Below are 14,886 nucleotides of genomic sequence, written 5' to 3'. Positions count from 1 at the left end.
AGAAAGCCGCTGCAATTGCTGCTGCCTGGAAGAAGAAAGTAGCCCCGGCCATGACACAACGGCATGCACGATTGTGGCAAGCAGTCATTATGGAGCGAATGAGCGAGATCTTTAGAGACTAATTTAAAAACTTTGAATATGCCTGGGGCCTCCTCATCATCTACCTTTCTAGAGGTCTCCCCTGACCACCTGCCCCTCGAGGGTGAGGGCATTGCACCTTTCAGTTCTAACCAGTGACACCATCTCCGCTAGAGTAAGTACACTCCAGAGATATGTCTGTATGCCCACATCACCCATGTCTCCCGATAGGCCTAGATAATTGATTTCTTATGTTTTGCTCTGGTTTCTTTTTCTGTTTTTCCTTTTTTGCTGCAATAATTGGAAATCAATGCTAAAAAGATCTGTTCACTGGATCTTGACTCACAGGAAGGGCGAGGGATAGGGGAGGGGAGGGTTTAGTGGGGGGGGGATGTTGAAAATAAGTTTTATAACCATTCCTGTAATACTTTAACATGTATTAAAGGAAGAGAACACCCGGATTATCTGACAAACACTGTACAAGGATATGATACTCAACGGCTATAAAAGAGGACAGTGATTGAATGTACTACCATGCTTGATGCTTAATTATTTGAAAAATCAATTAAAACAAGTTTGACAAAAATAAGTTTAAATTACTACAAGGTGTATAGAACCCGGCCACCTCAATTTGGTGGAGACACGTGCGTTACCCTTTTGAAGCAAGCGTGTACTCAGATTTTGTGAATAACTTAAAAAGCCGAGTATTGTGCATAATGACGTTGCCAGTTATGTTTATTCTATTGTGCTTCAAAGAATATAAACTGGCACCGCATCTACTACTGCAGATATGTGTTTGGCCGGTAATTTGCTAGATGTTTCTTGACTAAATGAATAATAGTTTTGGCCATCAGTGCTTACGAATGGACTGGTGATTTAATAATATACCTATATAAAACTCGATATCCTCCACCATTGTATCAATTTCTGTGGCAAAACCGGACAACGGACCACAAAGCAAGTACATAAGTATGTCTTTGATGTCAGACAATATGCGTTTCAGCCCACACACAGGCCTTTATCACATGACCCCTCTCGTACCTAAAGGGCGATGATTCGAGAACAAAGCCAAAGGTCTCCAGATACTTATATGAAACTACACCAAGGTCACTAATAACGACCAATAATTATATTGCCTCCAATCCGTCGTCTGATACCACTTCATCATTGCAAGTATATTCTTACATTTACACTGTTTGTTCAAATTACTATTGTATTTACCTATGCTTATTTTTCAATCTATCGATTAGGTCGATATAGTGGATGTAATATTTTATTCATGTGATATAACAGTAGGGATATAGTGGGCATATGCCACATGGATCTATCTATTGTGTTTTCTAACCTTCATTTATTTTGGTCCTGGTACCAGATAACTTTACGAATTTAAATCTATCACCCGTGAAAGTCTTTTAGACTTCTAACTTTTGTTTTCTTCTATCCCTCTGACAGGAAATAAAATCATTTGCAGAAAAGTAAGTATGACTCCATGTTTTAATGCTAAGATAGTTACATTTTTGTGTGTGGCGTGTACTTTAAGAAAAGTGTTCATTCTGGCATGCAGGAGTATTAAAATAGATTTTTATAAAGATCCATCTTCGTAACTACAATGAGTGAACACTATGATGTTAAAATTTTGAGCTGGGGGCTCAGTTGCGGTATATTTTGTGAAAAATTAGTACTGCTTCAAACAATAATGTTTATTTTCTTAGTTATAGTGATTTTCTTAGTTATTGTGAATAGTGAAATGAAATGAATGAAATGAAATGAAAATGAATTTTATAAAGCGCAAAATAGCTGCCCGGAGGCGTCCTAGCGCTGAAAAACTAACAGGTGTTGCCCATAGGGCTGAGTCCAGGAGAGGTTACTTATTTATTGAACAGGAAGGTTTTTAAATTTTTCCTAAAGGAGGTGAGGTCAGAGTTGGACCCAAGATGGAGGGGAAGACTGTTCCATAATTTGGCCGCGTTCAGGGAAAAAGAGCGACCTCCTGATCTAGATCTTTTGACCTTTGGTACTACAGCTAGTAAGGCATTTGTGGATCGAAGTTGTCTGCTGGGGAGGTAGGGGGTAATTAGGGGGCGACTAATCAGTGGCCCGGTTTCCCAAAAAGATTGATGGGCAACACAAAGGGATTTGAAGCTGATCCTGTCTTTCACCGGGAGCCAGTTTAATTTTTTCAGTCCGGCCTTCGCAGAGGTCCTGCGAGGGAGTTGGAGCAGGGTTCGGGCCGCACAGTTCTGGATTACCTGCAACTTTTTTAGTGTGGAGTCAGGGGTCCCAAGGTAGAGCGCATTTCCAAAGTCCAGCCTGGCAAGTATCAGTCCCTGGACCACGATTTGTCTGGCCTCAAACGGTAGTAATGGGAGAATCTTTTTCAGCACTCTAATGAGGCCAAAGCAGGTAGCAGATAATACAGCGGCCTGATGATTGAATGTTAGGGACTTGTCCAGCCAGATTCCCAGGCTCTTGATGGTATCTCTGGGGACTGGAGGGGTGCCCAGGCAAGTTGGCCAGATTTGATTAATCGTGGGAGGTGCTAGATGTCCCAGCATCATGACCTCTGTCTTGTCTCCATTAAGTTTGAGACAAGACATGGTCATCCATCGATCAAACTCGCTCAGACATTTGGGCAGGTCCACTGTGCCTACAAGGTCTCCGGCCGGCGTGAGGGAGACCACCAGCTGGGTGTCGTCCGCGTAGGTAACGATCTTAATACCATACGGACGGACGACCCCAGCCAGTGGTCTCATGTAGACGTTAAACAACGTTGGACTCAATGAGGAGCCCTGCGGAACTCCACAGTTCAAGGGCTTGCTTGTGGAGATAGTTGCTCCCTCAAAGACCTGAAATTGCCTGCTGGAAAGAAAAGAGCGGATCCACTCCAATGCTCCTCCTTGTATCCCAATTTCCTTGAGGCGCTGCAACAAGATAGTGTGATTTACAGTGTCAAAAGCGGCACTGAGATCGAGGAGGACGACTGCCACCGATCCTCCCCGATCCAAGATACCCCTAGTTTCTTCCAAGACCGCCAGGAGAGCCGATTCCGTCCCATGCTTGGGGCGGAAGCCGGTCTGGGAGGGATCAAGGAGATTATTTTCCTCAAGGAATTTGGTCAAAAGGCCATTGATGTATTTTTCCAGTAACTTGCTGGCCCAGGGGAGCAAGGAAATAGGGCGATAATTGCTGAGATTGGTGATACTAATATTCGGTTTCTTAGCAAGTGCTTTTACCCTCACTTCCTTCCACTTAGGAGGAACTATATTGGTGGAGATAGAGGCATTAAGTACTTTTAGCATGACCGGTAGGATGATCTGACTGACTGTCCTTAGGAATTTGGGAGGTAGTCACATGTCTGTTATAGAAATGCAGGTGAGGATTTCGCTTTTCTTTACTTTCTTACTTTTAATAGCAGCATAGTCAATATAACAGACTATAAGCAACCTCAATTCTACACTACTCTGAGACCAGTGGTTGACATTCAAAAGATATGCTCAATATGTGATCAAAAACCACCAATCACAAACAGTGTATAACTACCTTCTACCCTGGGCTGCACATCTTTCTTTTGCTTTTAAAATGTTGCTTTCTCAAAGAGTGGCCTAATTTCCAGGATCACCTTCCATTATGTCGCTATGTTCTCCAAGTTTTCAGAGACATTTAATGTTGGTCCGTTCCTAGAAAAAGGAAACCACAATAGTGCATCACCTAGCCATCTGAAGGGTTCCGACATATTTTTAAATGTGCACCAAGATTGTTTTAAATTCATTATTGATGATTATAAAAGAATATGGTTGTAACAATTCATTCCTTTGCATCCCAATATCATTGTGATTTGACCTTCACAATAGCTTGGAAAAATCATCATTCCACATCAAGGTAAATAGTGAAGTATTATCCTTCCTTAAAGTTTCTCTCTGCAGACAAAGGTTTTTCGTTAGTAGGTCAGAAATATACTTTTCCGAATCAGCTCTTAGAATGTGATCTAATTTAGCTTATTGCCCCACTCCCTACATTCATCTTCCTAGAACAGGCAATGGATGTGCAGGTACATGCATCAACCATTTTTGCAAGCACAAACGGTGCGATTCGCAAAAATCATCCGTTTGCTCCCGCAAAAAGGGCTTCTGCGATGCATCAACCTGTCAGCTTCACGCAATTTAAGAAATCGCAAACTATTGAGATTTGTTAACTTGCGATTGCATTTAAGGAATCACAAATTGCGATTCCTTAAATGCAATTCATGATGGAATTGCAAATTGCGAGTTTGCTAAAAGGGGGGAGCAAATTACCATCAATTTGTACTTGATGGTAATTTGCAAAAACCTTGAAAAATGCACTAAAGTGCATTTTTCAAAGTTGTACGTTACAACATGCGTGCACAGATCAATTTCAGGGGTGCAACAGGGTGTCCTTTTGACACCCTTGCACCCTTGAAATTGCATTTACAAATTGCGATAACCTATTGGTACACACAAATAGCGCTTGCAATCTCCTATTCATTCCTATAGGCCTGTAGGCCCATAGGAATGAATTGGAAGGCATTCCTTAAATGCGAGTCGCGAGTCGCAATTAAGGAATGTTTGGGAATCGATAAATTTATAGCGATTCCTACATGCAAAGGCTTTTGCAATTCCTTAATTGCAATTCCTTAATAATCGGAATTAAGGAATCGCAAAAGCCTACATTGATGCATGTGCCTGTTGGTGCATAAGATTTTGGTAATTAAATTAGTAGTGATCTCTGACCAAAACACATGCAGTTTTTCATGATGTGAATTTACACACAGCTCATGTGGAAAAATGGGATTGAATGGTGTTGAGGTGTTTGTTTTAGTCCACTCGACACTGTTTTTTTTTTTGTAACATTTTTATTATTTTAACACCTGAGAACAAGTACAGTACAGTCATGTCTTTGTCAAGCAAAAGGTCCCACTTCCCACACCAACCCCCCCTCACACATCCCATCAAAGGTTAAGAGCACCCCATCAATAATCAAATTTACATGCAATAATCGTTGTTCGGTACCCTCATAGTGCATAGTCTCTCGAGTTCGGGCAGCTCCGTCTTGTGTATACATCTTGGCCACACATAATCGGCATACCTTATAGTCCTCCATCCAAGCCATGGTAGTGCCTCCACTTGCCCCATATTCTGCTAAATTTCTTCGGGCATCCCCTCGCCTTATACGTAACCCTCTCGGCCGCCATGTACATGTCCATTCCCCTTCTCCATTCTCCTAGTTGAGGGGTACTTGGCGCTCCCCAGTTCCTAGCTATGTCCCTCTTGGCTACTACTAGCGCTAGAGCTAAAAAGATCAGCAGAGGGCGGGTCAGGTCTGCATCATTTGTCATCCCTAGGAGTATGAGCTTCGGGTCCATCGGGATCTCCATTTCCAGTACCTCCCCCAGTTCAGCAGTGACCTCCCCCCAATAGGTTGTATATGGCGGCACGACCATAGTATGTGTAGGAAATCCCCAGTTGCCATTCCACAACGCAGACAGCTAGGGTCAGACACTCTCCCCATCTTAAAGAGCCTCTGCCTGTCAAAGTATGCCCTATGTAAGATTTTGAATTGTATCAGGCGGAGTTGTGATTTGATTGCTACCTCCCTAGGGTGCATCAGCACTACCCCCCAGTCCAGGTCGTCCATCTCCCCCAGCTCTTTCTCCCAGGTGGCTCGGAGTCCAGTCAGCCTACCTGGTTTATTATTCATGATCGTTTTGTATGTCAAGGATACAGTCTTTTCTAGGATCTTTTCCTGCAGTAAGCGGCCCTCCAGGGGGACGTATTCAGGGAGTGCCTCCTGTACTGCCCTCTCTGCCCGCCAGGCATGTCTAAATTGTATATATTTGAAGAATTGGGAGCGGGGCAGTCCAAATTTCGTCTGCAGGGACTGAAATGATTTCAAAGTCCTGCTTTTAACCTCATCTCCCAGGGAGGAGATGCCGATATCATCCCATCCTCTGAAGCCTTTTAACTTACTGAGTTCTGTCAGCCATGCGCAGTCCCAGATCGGGGTCTGCCTCTAAGGCCTATGAGTCCACCCTACAGCTTTCATGGCCTTTTGCCAAGCCCCCAGTGTGAGTCTGGGGGCCGGTAGCAGTTTATTACATCCTTTCCCCTCGTAAATGTAGTGTATGCAGCTATGCGTGCCATATTGTGTCCTTCTAGCGCGTAGGTGGGATGCGCAGCCGGTGCGTGGACTCAGTCATTGATGGGGGCCAGATGTTCCGCCCAGTAGTAGGCCTCAAAATCAGGTAGAGAAATTCCCCCATCATATTGGTGCCTCTGTAGAGTCGCCAATGCCACCCTGGGGTGCTTTCCTAACCATAAGAAGAACCTTAGTTCCGCATGCACTGCTGAGAAAAACTTTTGCGGTAACGGAAGATACACGTTTTGGAATGCATAGAGGAATCTTGGCAAGGAGACCATTTTGAACATGGCCGCCCGCCCCAGAAGTGTCAGGGGGAGCAACTGCCATCTGCCTGCGTCTAACTTAAAGTTATTAAGCACACGGATAATATTGCGCTCGCAGGCTATTGTCCTGTCTGTTGTTATGAATATCCCCAAGTACGTGAAACCTAGAGTGGTCGTCTGCAGTCTGTCCGGTAGGTCAGGCCATTCCGTCCGTCCTCTGGGGTCATCGAGCGTTGACTTATGCCAATTAATTTGGTATCCCGATCTAGCCCCATACTGGCCCAGCTCCAAAAATAGCACCGGAATAGTAGTCTCCGGCTTTGTCACATACAGCAGCACATCGTCTGCATAGAGGGACAGTTTTTCCTCTTGCGATCCTGCCTGACCCAAACGGAAACCCGACACCCTAGGGTTTCGCCTAATCGCGCATGCTGCGACCTCAATAGTTAGGGCAAACAGAAGGGGAGACAGGGGGCATCCCTGCCGGGTTCCCCTCTGTATGGGAAAAGCCTTGGACGTCGTCCTGTTGACCCTGACTCGAGTAACAGGGCCCGAGTAAAGGAGTCGTACCCTACTTCTGAACTTGGGCCCAAACCCTAGATATTCTAAGATTCCCTTCAAGAAGGGCCAGTGTACTGCATCGAACGCCTTCTCAGCGTCCAGGGACAGGAACCAGTGAGGTTCCGTCCTGTCCTCCACTTCTCACAACCAATTATGCGTCCTACGCAGATTGTACCTGGTCGCCCTCTCCGGAATGAAACCTGTCTGGTCCATATGGACCAGTTGTGGTATAACGCGACGCAGCCGCAGAGCCAAGATTGTGGCATATAACTTAGCCTCCACATTCAGCAGGGAGATGGGGCGATAGGACACACATTCATCTGGAGGCTTTCCCGCCTTATGGATTGGGACAATTGTGGCCTGTCTGAGGTCTAGGGGAAAATGGCCCTCCTTTTCAGCATCCTCAAACAGTCCCAGAAGGTGTTTGGTCAAGAGGTCTGCAGTTTTCTTCAAAAACTCAGCGGGGAAGCCATTGGGTCCTGGGGCCTTACCCGCTCGGAGTTTCGTAAGTGCTATTCTAACCTCTTCCGCTGTGATATCGTCTTCTAGTTCCTCACAGTCTGTGTCTTCAAGCTTTGGGATCTCAATACTTGCCATATAGGACAGCGCATCCTCCCTGGTCCCTAAGTTGCGTGCTTCATAGGAGGCCCGATAATAGCCTGTGAAGGCATCCGCTATCTCTTCGTCGGTACATGCCCACGTCATGGGGCCCGTCCTGACTCTCTCTACCCATCTATCGCTCTGCTGTTTTCTACTCAGCCACGCTAGGAGCTTTCCAGACTTATCTCCCACATCATAAATTCGATGTAGGGTAGCCAGTGCCTGCGTCTTCACCTCCTTGGTCACAACCTGACGATATTGGGCCTGAACGTCCACCAGGCGTCTCAAGGTCCCTGGGTCTTTAGTCTGGAGATGCTCCGTCTCCATTTGCACTATCTGCGCTTCCAGCGCCAGGATCTCTGCCTGTTCCTTCCTTCTGGCGTCTGCCAGCCGACAGTGCGCCCTATCACGGAGCACCACTTTGAGTGCTTCCCATAAGACCACCTTGGAGTCCACTGTTCCGACATTGTCCGCCAAGTATACCTTAAGATCGGCCCGCAATCCCCTCAGGAGCTCTGGGTTCTGCAAATCCCAGTTCAAAAGCTGGAGGATGTTAGGCCCGGTCCGCCTATTTCTGCCCAGAGTTAGTACCAGTGGCGAGTGGTCAAAAACCCCTCTAGCACAGTATTCCGCCAAATCAGACGCCTGAAGCATCTGTCTCGGCATGAAGATATAGTCAAGTCGGGAGTAGACTTTGTGGGCTCCCGAGAAGTAGGAGAACGCCCGCGCCGCCGGGTGTAACCATCTCCACACGTCTAGAAGGCCAAGGGTAGTCATGGTTCTGGCCAACGGGGTTAGGGTCGTGGGGCGATTGCGATCCCCGGTTCTGTCTAACGGCGGGCTCATGACATCGTTAAAGTCCCCACCAATGATCTGCACCGTGTCCGATGAGTTAAGTATTATGTCTGATATACCCCGAAGCGTATCTGTCTGCAGTTTGGGTGGAGCGTAATTCGAGATAAATGTGTATTCCCTCCTTCCCCATGTCCCCCGAACTCCTACATATGTCCCGTGTGGATCGGTCCAGACTTTCGCTACTTTCATTGGTGGACATTTCTTTATCAGTATCGCAACCCCCCTTGAGCCATAGGTAAACCCAGCATGAGCCAGGACTGTGTACTGCCCCCTCGCTAGGAAAGCACACTTCGTGCCCTTCAGGTATGTCTCCTGTAGGAGCGCCACATCCGCCCCAGAGCGTTTTATGTAGTTGTTAACCAGACCTCTCTTAATCCTACAGCCGAGGCCATTGACATTGCAGGTCATCACCTTAAAAGTATCCCCTTGTGGCCTGTTTCTATCCGGGGTCCCCATACCTATCCTGGTGCAATCTCAGTAATGGGCCCCTGGCGTCTCGCGCCAGTAGCGGCCGTGGGGTGTGGAAGTGTTGCCTATCTCGTGTGCCAAGGAATTCCGAGTGGAAAAGGAAAGTTGGTGGTGGTGGTGTATGGGGATTAGCGTGTGCGCCAGCCTGACAAGTGACTACAGTACTCATATTGTCCATCTCCCTTCTCCTCCCCAACTGCCCTCCCCCTCCCACCGATCCCTCCCCGCCCCCACCCCAACAAACCCAACTGATCAGTGCTAACCAAACCAAACTCCCCCCCTCCCCCACCCCACCTCCCTCCCCTTTCAGTCCCATCCCTCTCTGAGGCGAAACTGTCAGTAGGAGAGGGTCTGTCGCCCTCCCTTTCAACCTATGTTAACCAGCTCAATGCAAAACACGTAATACATTCCCAGCGTATCAGCTTCGTAAGTCAAAGTTAGGGAATGTGTGCATAGGAAAGTCAATAACCAAGGTAAACAACAGGTGTAAGGAGGGTGCATCAACTTGCGTGTCTCCGTAACGTCGAGCTGCAATCTCTGCCGCCCTGGTGTCCCCTGTTTAGGACCGTGAGTCTTGTGTGTCCGGTCTGGGATCCGTTGTGTGTCCCGAGGCATCCTGCTCCAGTTCCCGGATCGCTTTCTCCAGTGGGTGGATTAAGCGTGCTCCTCCCTCTTCTCCCCCCGATGAGTGCACCTCTGAGTCTTCTCTTTTATCTCCTTCCGATCGGGCAGTGTTGTCCAGGCATCTGAACCTGGATCCCGTCGCACCGCTCCTTCCGGGTGAGGCCGATTGCCCACGCCGTCCGTCAGTCGGGCCACCACCCGGATAGGGCGTTAGTGGTGTCCGCCTCTTATTTCTTTGGGCCCTCTGTCGTTGGGGCCTCGGCCGTTCCCACTGTGTACCGCTCGTATTTGGCCTGTCTGGTCCTTCTCTTCTGGTGTTCTCCTGCCTATGAAATATGGGTCGCTTCTCCAGCCACTGCCAGGCATCTTCCGGGTGATTAAAGAAGTGCGCTTTGTCCTTATAAATTACTTTTAATTTTTCCGAGAAGAGCAGCATATAGGTAATGTTCATATCTCTCAGTTTTACTTTGACCGCATCAAAAGAGCGACGTTGTTTCTGCACTTCCTGGCTGTAATCCGGGAAAATCATAATGTTTGTGTTCTCAACGCGGATCTCTCCCAGCTTTCTAGATTCTCGTAATATCAGATCCCGTTCTGCGAAGTTGAGGAAACGAGCGATGACAGGCCGGGGCCTCGCACCCTCCGGTGGTCTTGCCAGTAGGGCCCTATGTGCCCTTTCGATGATGAAGCACGTCGAGAACTGCGCTGCCGGGAAGGTTGTTGTGATCCAGGAGCGAAGAAAAGCTGCCATGTCTGCCCCCTCAATTCCCTCTCTAAAACCAACAAAGCGCAGGTTATTGCATCGCGCCCTGTTTTCTGCATCGTCCACCTTCCATAGTAGTTGGCGATGCAAAGCCTGGAGTTCCACCATATCTTTCCTCAGGGTGGTGATCAAGTCTTCCGCCTCTCCTATTCGTGTCTCTGCCGTGGTCACCCTTTCGCTCAACTTCCGGAAATCTTGCTGCAGTAGCGTTACTTCTGACCCAACTTCACTGATTTTTACCTCCAGTGCCGCCCGAGATTCCTGAATATCTGCCCTGGATGCCTGGATGGCCACCATCAACAGGTCTGTATCCGAGCGCAGGCCGGGCTCCATAGGTGCGGTCTCAGTGGGTTGCCGCGGCGCTGCAAAGTTGTCCATTGGGCCCTGTTTGGGCGGTTTGGGAATCGCGTCTCTCTTCCCCATGTCTGTTGACGGTGAATGGGGGTTTCCACGTGGAGCTCACACCCGCTACCACCCGCACTGAATGTCCGTGGCCTCGGGTTCCAGTACCTCGTGCCTGCAGCCTCCCTCCGCTCTGCGGACCCTTCAGTTCCAAGTGCCTTCTCAAATAGGGTGCAGTGCCTCGCAGCCCTTCCAGGGCCACCCTGGTCTTCACTGTGGTGCTACCTCTCCCTTCGGGTCACTGTGTCAGGCAACTGCGCGAAAGGGGGATGGCGTCTGCTGGAGTATGCCTCTGACCCTCTCCCATCCGTCGCTCCTTACCGGCCCTGAAGTAGTAGGCGGTGAGTGTATTCCGTGCTTCTGGCCAGGCGTCTAGTCCTCCATTCCCGCCTCTCCGGGTGCAAAAATAGGGTAATCGTGGGCCCAGAGCGAGAGCCTCTATCAATATTTCCTGGCCTTCTTAAGGTGTCTCGTCTTCTGTGGGGGGTGCACCCGGTCACCCCCGGGCCCCAGTATTAGTTCTCGGGGCAGGGCGGGGGCCGGGGGGGTGCACGCCACAAAGCACGATCCTGGGAGCAGGCCTCCCAAGCACCCGGCAATAATATGCTGTCCAGGCGCCCTCTGTGCACGGGGCCAATCACCCCTCTCCTTAAGCAGCTGCCAGTACCACAGTCAGTCGCGGGGGTGCAGCGGCGGGCGCCGGCGGCGTATTCCTGCCGGTCCTGCGGGCACTCCCGCCGTCTAGTACTCTGTCTCGGGGCAAGCCGCTCCCCTCCGTTTGCCTCACCGCTCCCCCGGGGATCCTGAAGCCTCAGTCGGCGCCCGTCAAGGAGCTCCCCAGCTTCAGGTGCTTCACGTTCTGGGGCTTGGGCCGCCCACACACCTCTCCGGGGGTCCCCCCCCCACCATCTCTGGCACTCTGCAGTTGTCCCCTCGCCTGTCGGGAGATCCTAGCGGCTCACTCGTCTCCCGGCAGATCACTTTCGGTTTAGCACGTCGCCGCCATCTTGAAGGTCTCGGCCGGGCCGGGTCAGTCTCCGCTCCGCCATTTTCTGGTTGATCGTGTTGCCTAATTTAACAGTTGTTGCCCCCAAGGAAAGCACAGCACCTTTGCATTTGCCGTGGAGTCGAAGCGGGGTTTCAGGGCATCAGTTTTACGCCGGATTCAGAGCAGCTCGTCCGGAGCTACTGTAGAGCACGTAGAGCACGTAGAGCACATAGAGCACATGCTGCTGGCCACGCCCCCGTCCACTCGACACTGTTAAACATAATATGTTTGATTGCTAATGCATTCAACGTTGATTACTTTTACAAATGATGTGCTCATGCATGAAACCAGCCTAAAGAGCTTAGTCATTTTATTTGAATGCTGTATGCCGTATAATCTTATTTACTAAAACCAATCCAAAAACCAGTTCAAATTCAAGCTTACACTCCAGGGTATTGTCCCAAAGGCTTTCCATCAATTTTGTTATTGTGTGCACACCCAAAATTCTTTTCTGAGGCACACGCTTTGACTTCAGCTACAAAATTAGCTAGACATTTCAGAACATATTCAAGATCCATTGAAACATGAGTGCAACAACAGTCCAGACATCAACTCGCTCATGTAGCCCATTATGATCTATAACATCCCTCGTCACAGGTGCCCACAGTACATGTAGATAGGTGATAGCTGACATTGAAAGTGTTGTGCTACACATTTTCTCCTACCGTCATCAATTTAGCCTGCAAAGCAGTCCACCTACTGTTTAAGGGTGTGCTAGGTCTTGATGGTTTACCAGAATTTCCACACCTGATGACCGTGCAGCGACTCTGTAACTTTGGAGCCGCAACAAGCCCTGTGACACACTTCTCCGGTGATGCGACGGCGACCCTTGCGGTGGCGACACACTTCTCCGATGATGCAACGGCAACAGCTGCGGATGCGACATGCTTCTTCTCATTGAGTCACACTTCCAGCTCCCAACAACACGCAGGCTTCTGCTTACAGAATTACCAGCAAGGAAATTCAGGAGGGAGGTGTTTTAAAATAATATTCTAACTCCAGGGGGTGTAATAGTAGGATAAGTGCTGGATAGTGTTGGGGTAAAAATTACTTTAATTTTAATTTTTAAAGAACTATTTTTAATAAATATTAAAATTACTAAAATTAATTTATTTAATTTATTTAAAGTATTTTTTTTTAAACTGAACCCTTAAAATACCCCTGTACCCCATAACCCAAACCTAGCCCTGAACCCTAAAAATACCCCTGTACCCCAAAACCCAAACCTAGCCCTGAACCCTAAAAATATCCCTGTACCCCAAAACTAGCCCTGAACCCTAAAAATACCCCTGTACCCCAAAACCCAAACCTAGCCTTGAACCCTAAAAATATCCCTGTACCCCAAAACCCAAACCTAGCCCTGAACCCTAAAAATACCCCTGCACCCCAAAACCCAAACCTAGCCCTGAACCCTAAAAATACCCCTGTACCCCAAAACCCAAACCTAGCCCTAAACCCTAAAAATACCCCTGTACCCCATAACCCAAACCTAGCCCTGAACCCTAAAAAATCCCCTGTACCCCAAAACCCATACCTATCCCTAAACCCTAAAACTACCCCTGTACCCCATAACCCAAAACTAGCCCTGAACCCTAAAAAATCCCCTGTACCCCAAAACCCATACCTATCCCTAAACCCTAAAAATACCCCTGTACCCCAAAACCCAAACCTAGCCCTGAACCCTAAAAATATCCCTGTACCCCAAAACCCTAACCTAGCCCTGAACCCTAAAAATACCCCTGTACCCCAAAACCCAAACCTAGCACATAACCCTAAAAATATCCCTGTACCCAAAACCCAAACTTAGCCCTGAACCCTAACAACATATACTCCTATACTCATACTTACTTTTTTTAAATTACTTAAATTAATGTATTTAATTTATTTTTAATATTTTAAAAATTTATTAAAAAATGTTTTTAAATTAAATAAATGTTTAAAAAAAAGATAAACCTAAAATATTATACTTACATATACTTACGTTGTAATGGCATGCATTGTAATAGCATCTGCAATGTAATGTAATGCATTGTAAAGGCATTCGTTGTAATGGATCCTGCGTTGTAGTAGTTGCGTTGTAAAAGTAGTTTGTTGTAATAGTTGCGTTGTAACGGTTGTTTCCCGCTTTCAGGTGATTCTGAAAGAACACGTCGCGTTTGATTCTGCATTCCTTTGCTATTAGTGGGCATCTGTGGGGCTGAATGTGGGCCTTTGAAATAGTTTTCATGTTAATTGCAGCGCACACAGGCGCTGCAGTTAATAGGAATACTATTTAATTCAGACTGTGCAGGGGTCCTGGCCCCTGGCACCATCCTGGCGCAGACCACACAGACAGGCTTGCCTTTGGCATGCCTTTGGCATGGCAGCAGCGCGTCCGCGGACCAGCCATTTCTAATTAACCCTCCAAGGGGGTGTGGCTACGGTGTCATCGACCAAAGCCTACCAACAAAGGAAAAACAGCAGACCTCTAAGCGGATACCAGCTGCCCTGTACCTCACAGGAAGGCTCTCCTACCTGACAGGTAAGTACTGGTGAAAGTACAAATAGTTAAAATAAAAAAGTAAAATATGCGCAAGAAAAGGAAATCAATAAAGTATTAAAAGCAGCATTAAAAATGTATTTTATCTGGGTGATCATGCAAATTAGCCGCCAACCCTCCGTAGGATTCAGGCATCACCATGCACAATAAGCGCTACAAGAAAAACAAACCAGCCAATAGGTAAATGAGCAAAGCAGAAAAAGAGGTAGCAATATTGCTCATACCAGTGAGCAATCTGACTTAAACGAATTAAGGCATGTAAAGAGCATACGTACATTATTGCAATAAAGTTGAACCAACCTTGTTTTAAACTGTACATGGTTCTGTTTGATACAGAAGCAATCACAATGAGAACCTTAGTCCATCCTTACTAATAATGAAGGGGAAGCAGAGGGCCACCAATTCAGTAGTGACTCGGAGGAAAACCAATGCTACAGGGGTAGAGAGAAGGACTATGTCTATGGGGATCTGGGGGCAATGAGGAGTACAAAGGTTCCGGGTGTTCAGAGGAGCCTATTGTGGTATGTAA

At 47.6% G+C, this 14,886-nt stretch overlaps 1 protein-coding gene across 1 annotated transcript in view; it reads left to right on the top strand.

Annotated features, from left to right (window-relative positions):
• Positions 1-14,886, top strand: part of LOC147690048 (zinc-binding protein A33-like) — a 348,579-nt gene that overhangs the window by 312,125 nt on the left and 21,568 nt on the right. The window contains exon 8 of the mRNA XM_086936633.1: positions 1,531-1,553. Coding sequence (XP_086792759.1) covers positions 1,531-1,553 — 23 coding nt within the window. The remainder of the gene's footprint in view (positions 1-1,530; positions 1,554-14,886) is intronic.

This window comes from Lissotriton vulgaris, chromosome 9, assembly GCF_964263255.1.
Source record: "Lissotriton vulgaris chromosome 9, aLisVul1.2, whole genome shotgun sequence".
Taxonomy (NCBI): Eukaryota; Metazoa; Chordata; class Amphibia; order Caudata; family Salamandridae; genus Lissotriton; species Lissotriton vulgaris.
Note: the sequence above shows the minus strand (reverse complement) of the source record. Positions and strands in the feature narration are given on the sequence as shown.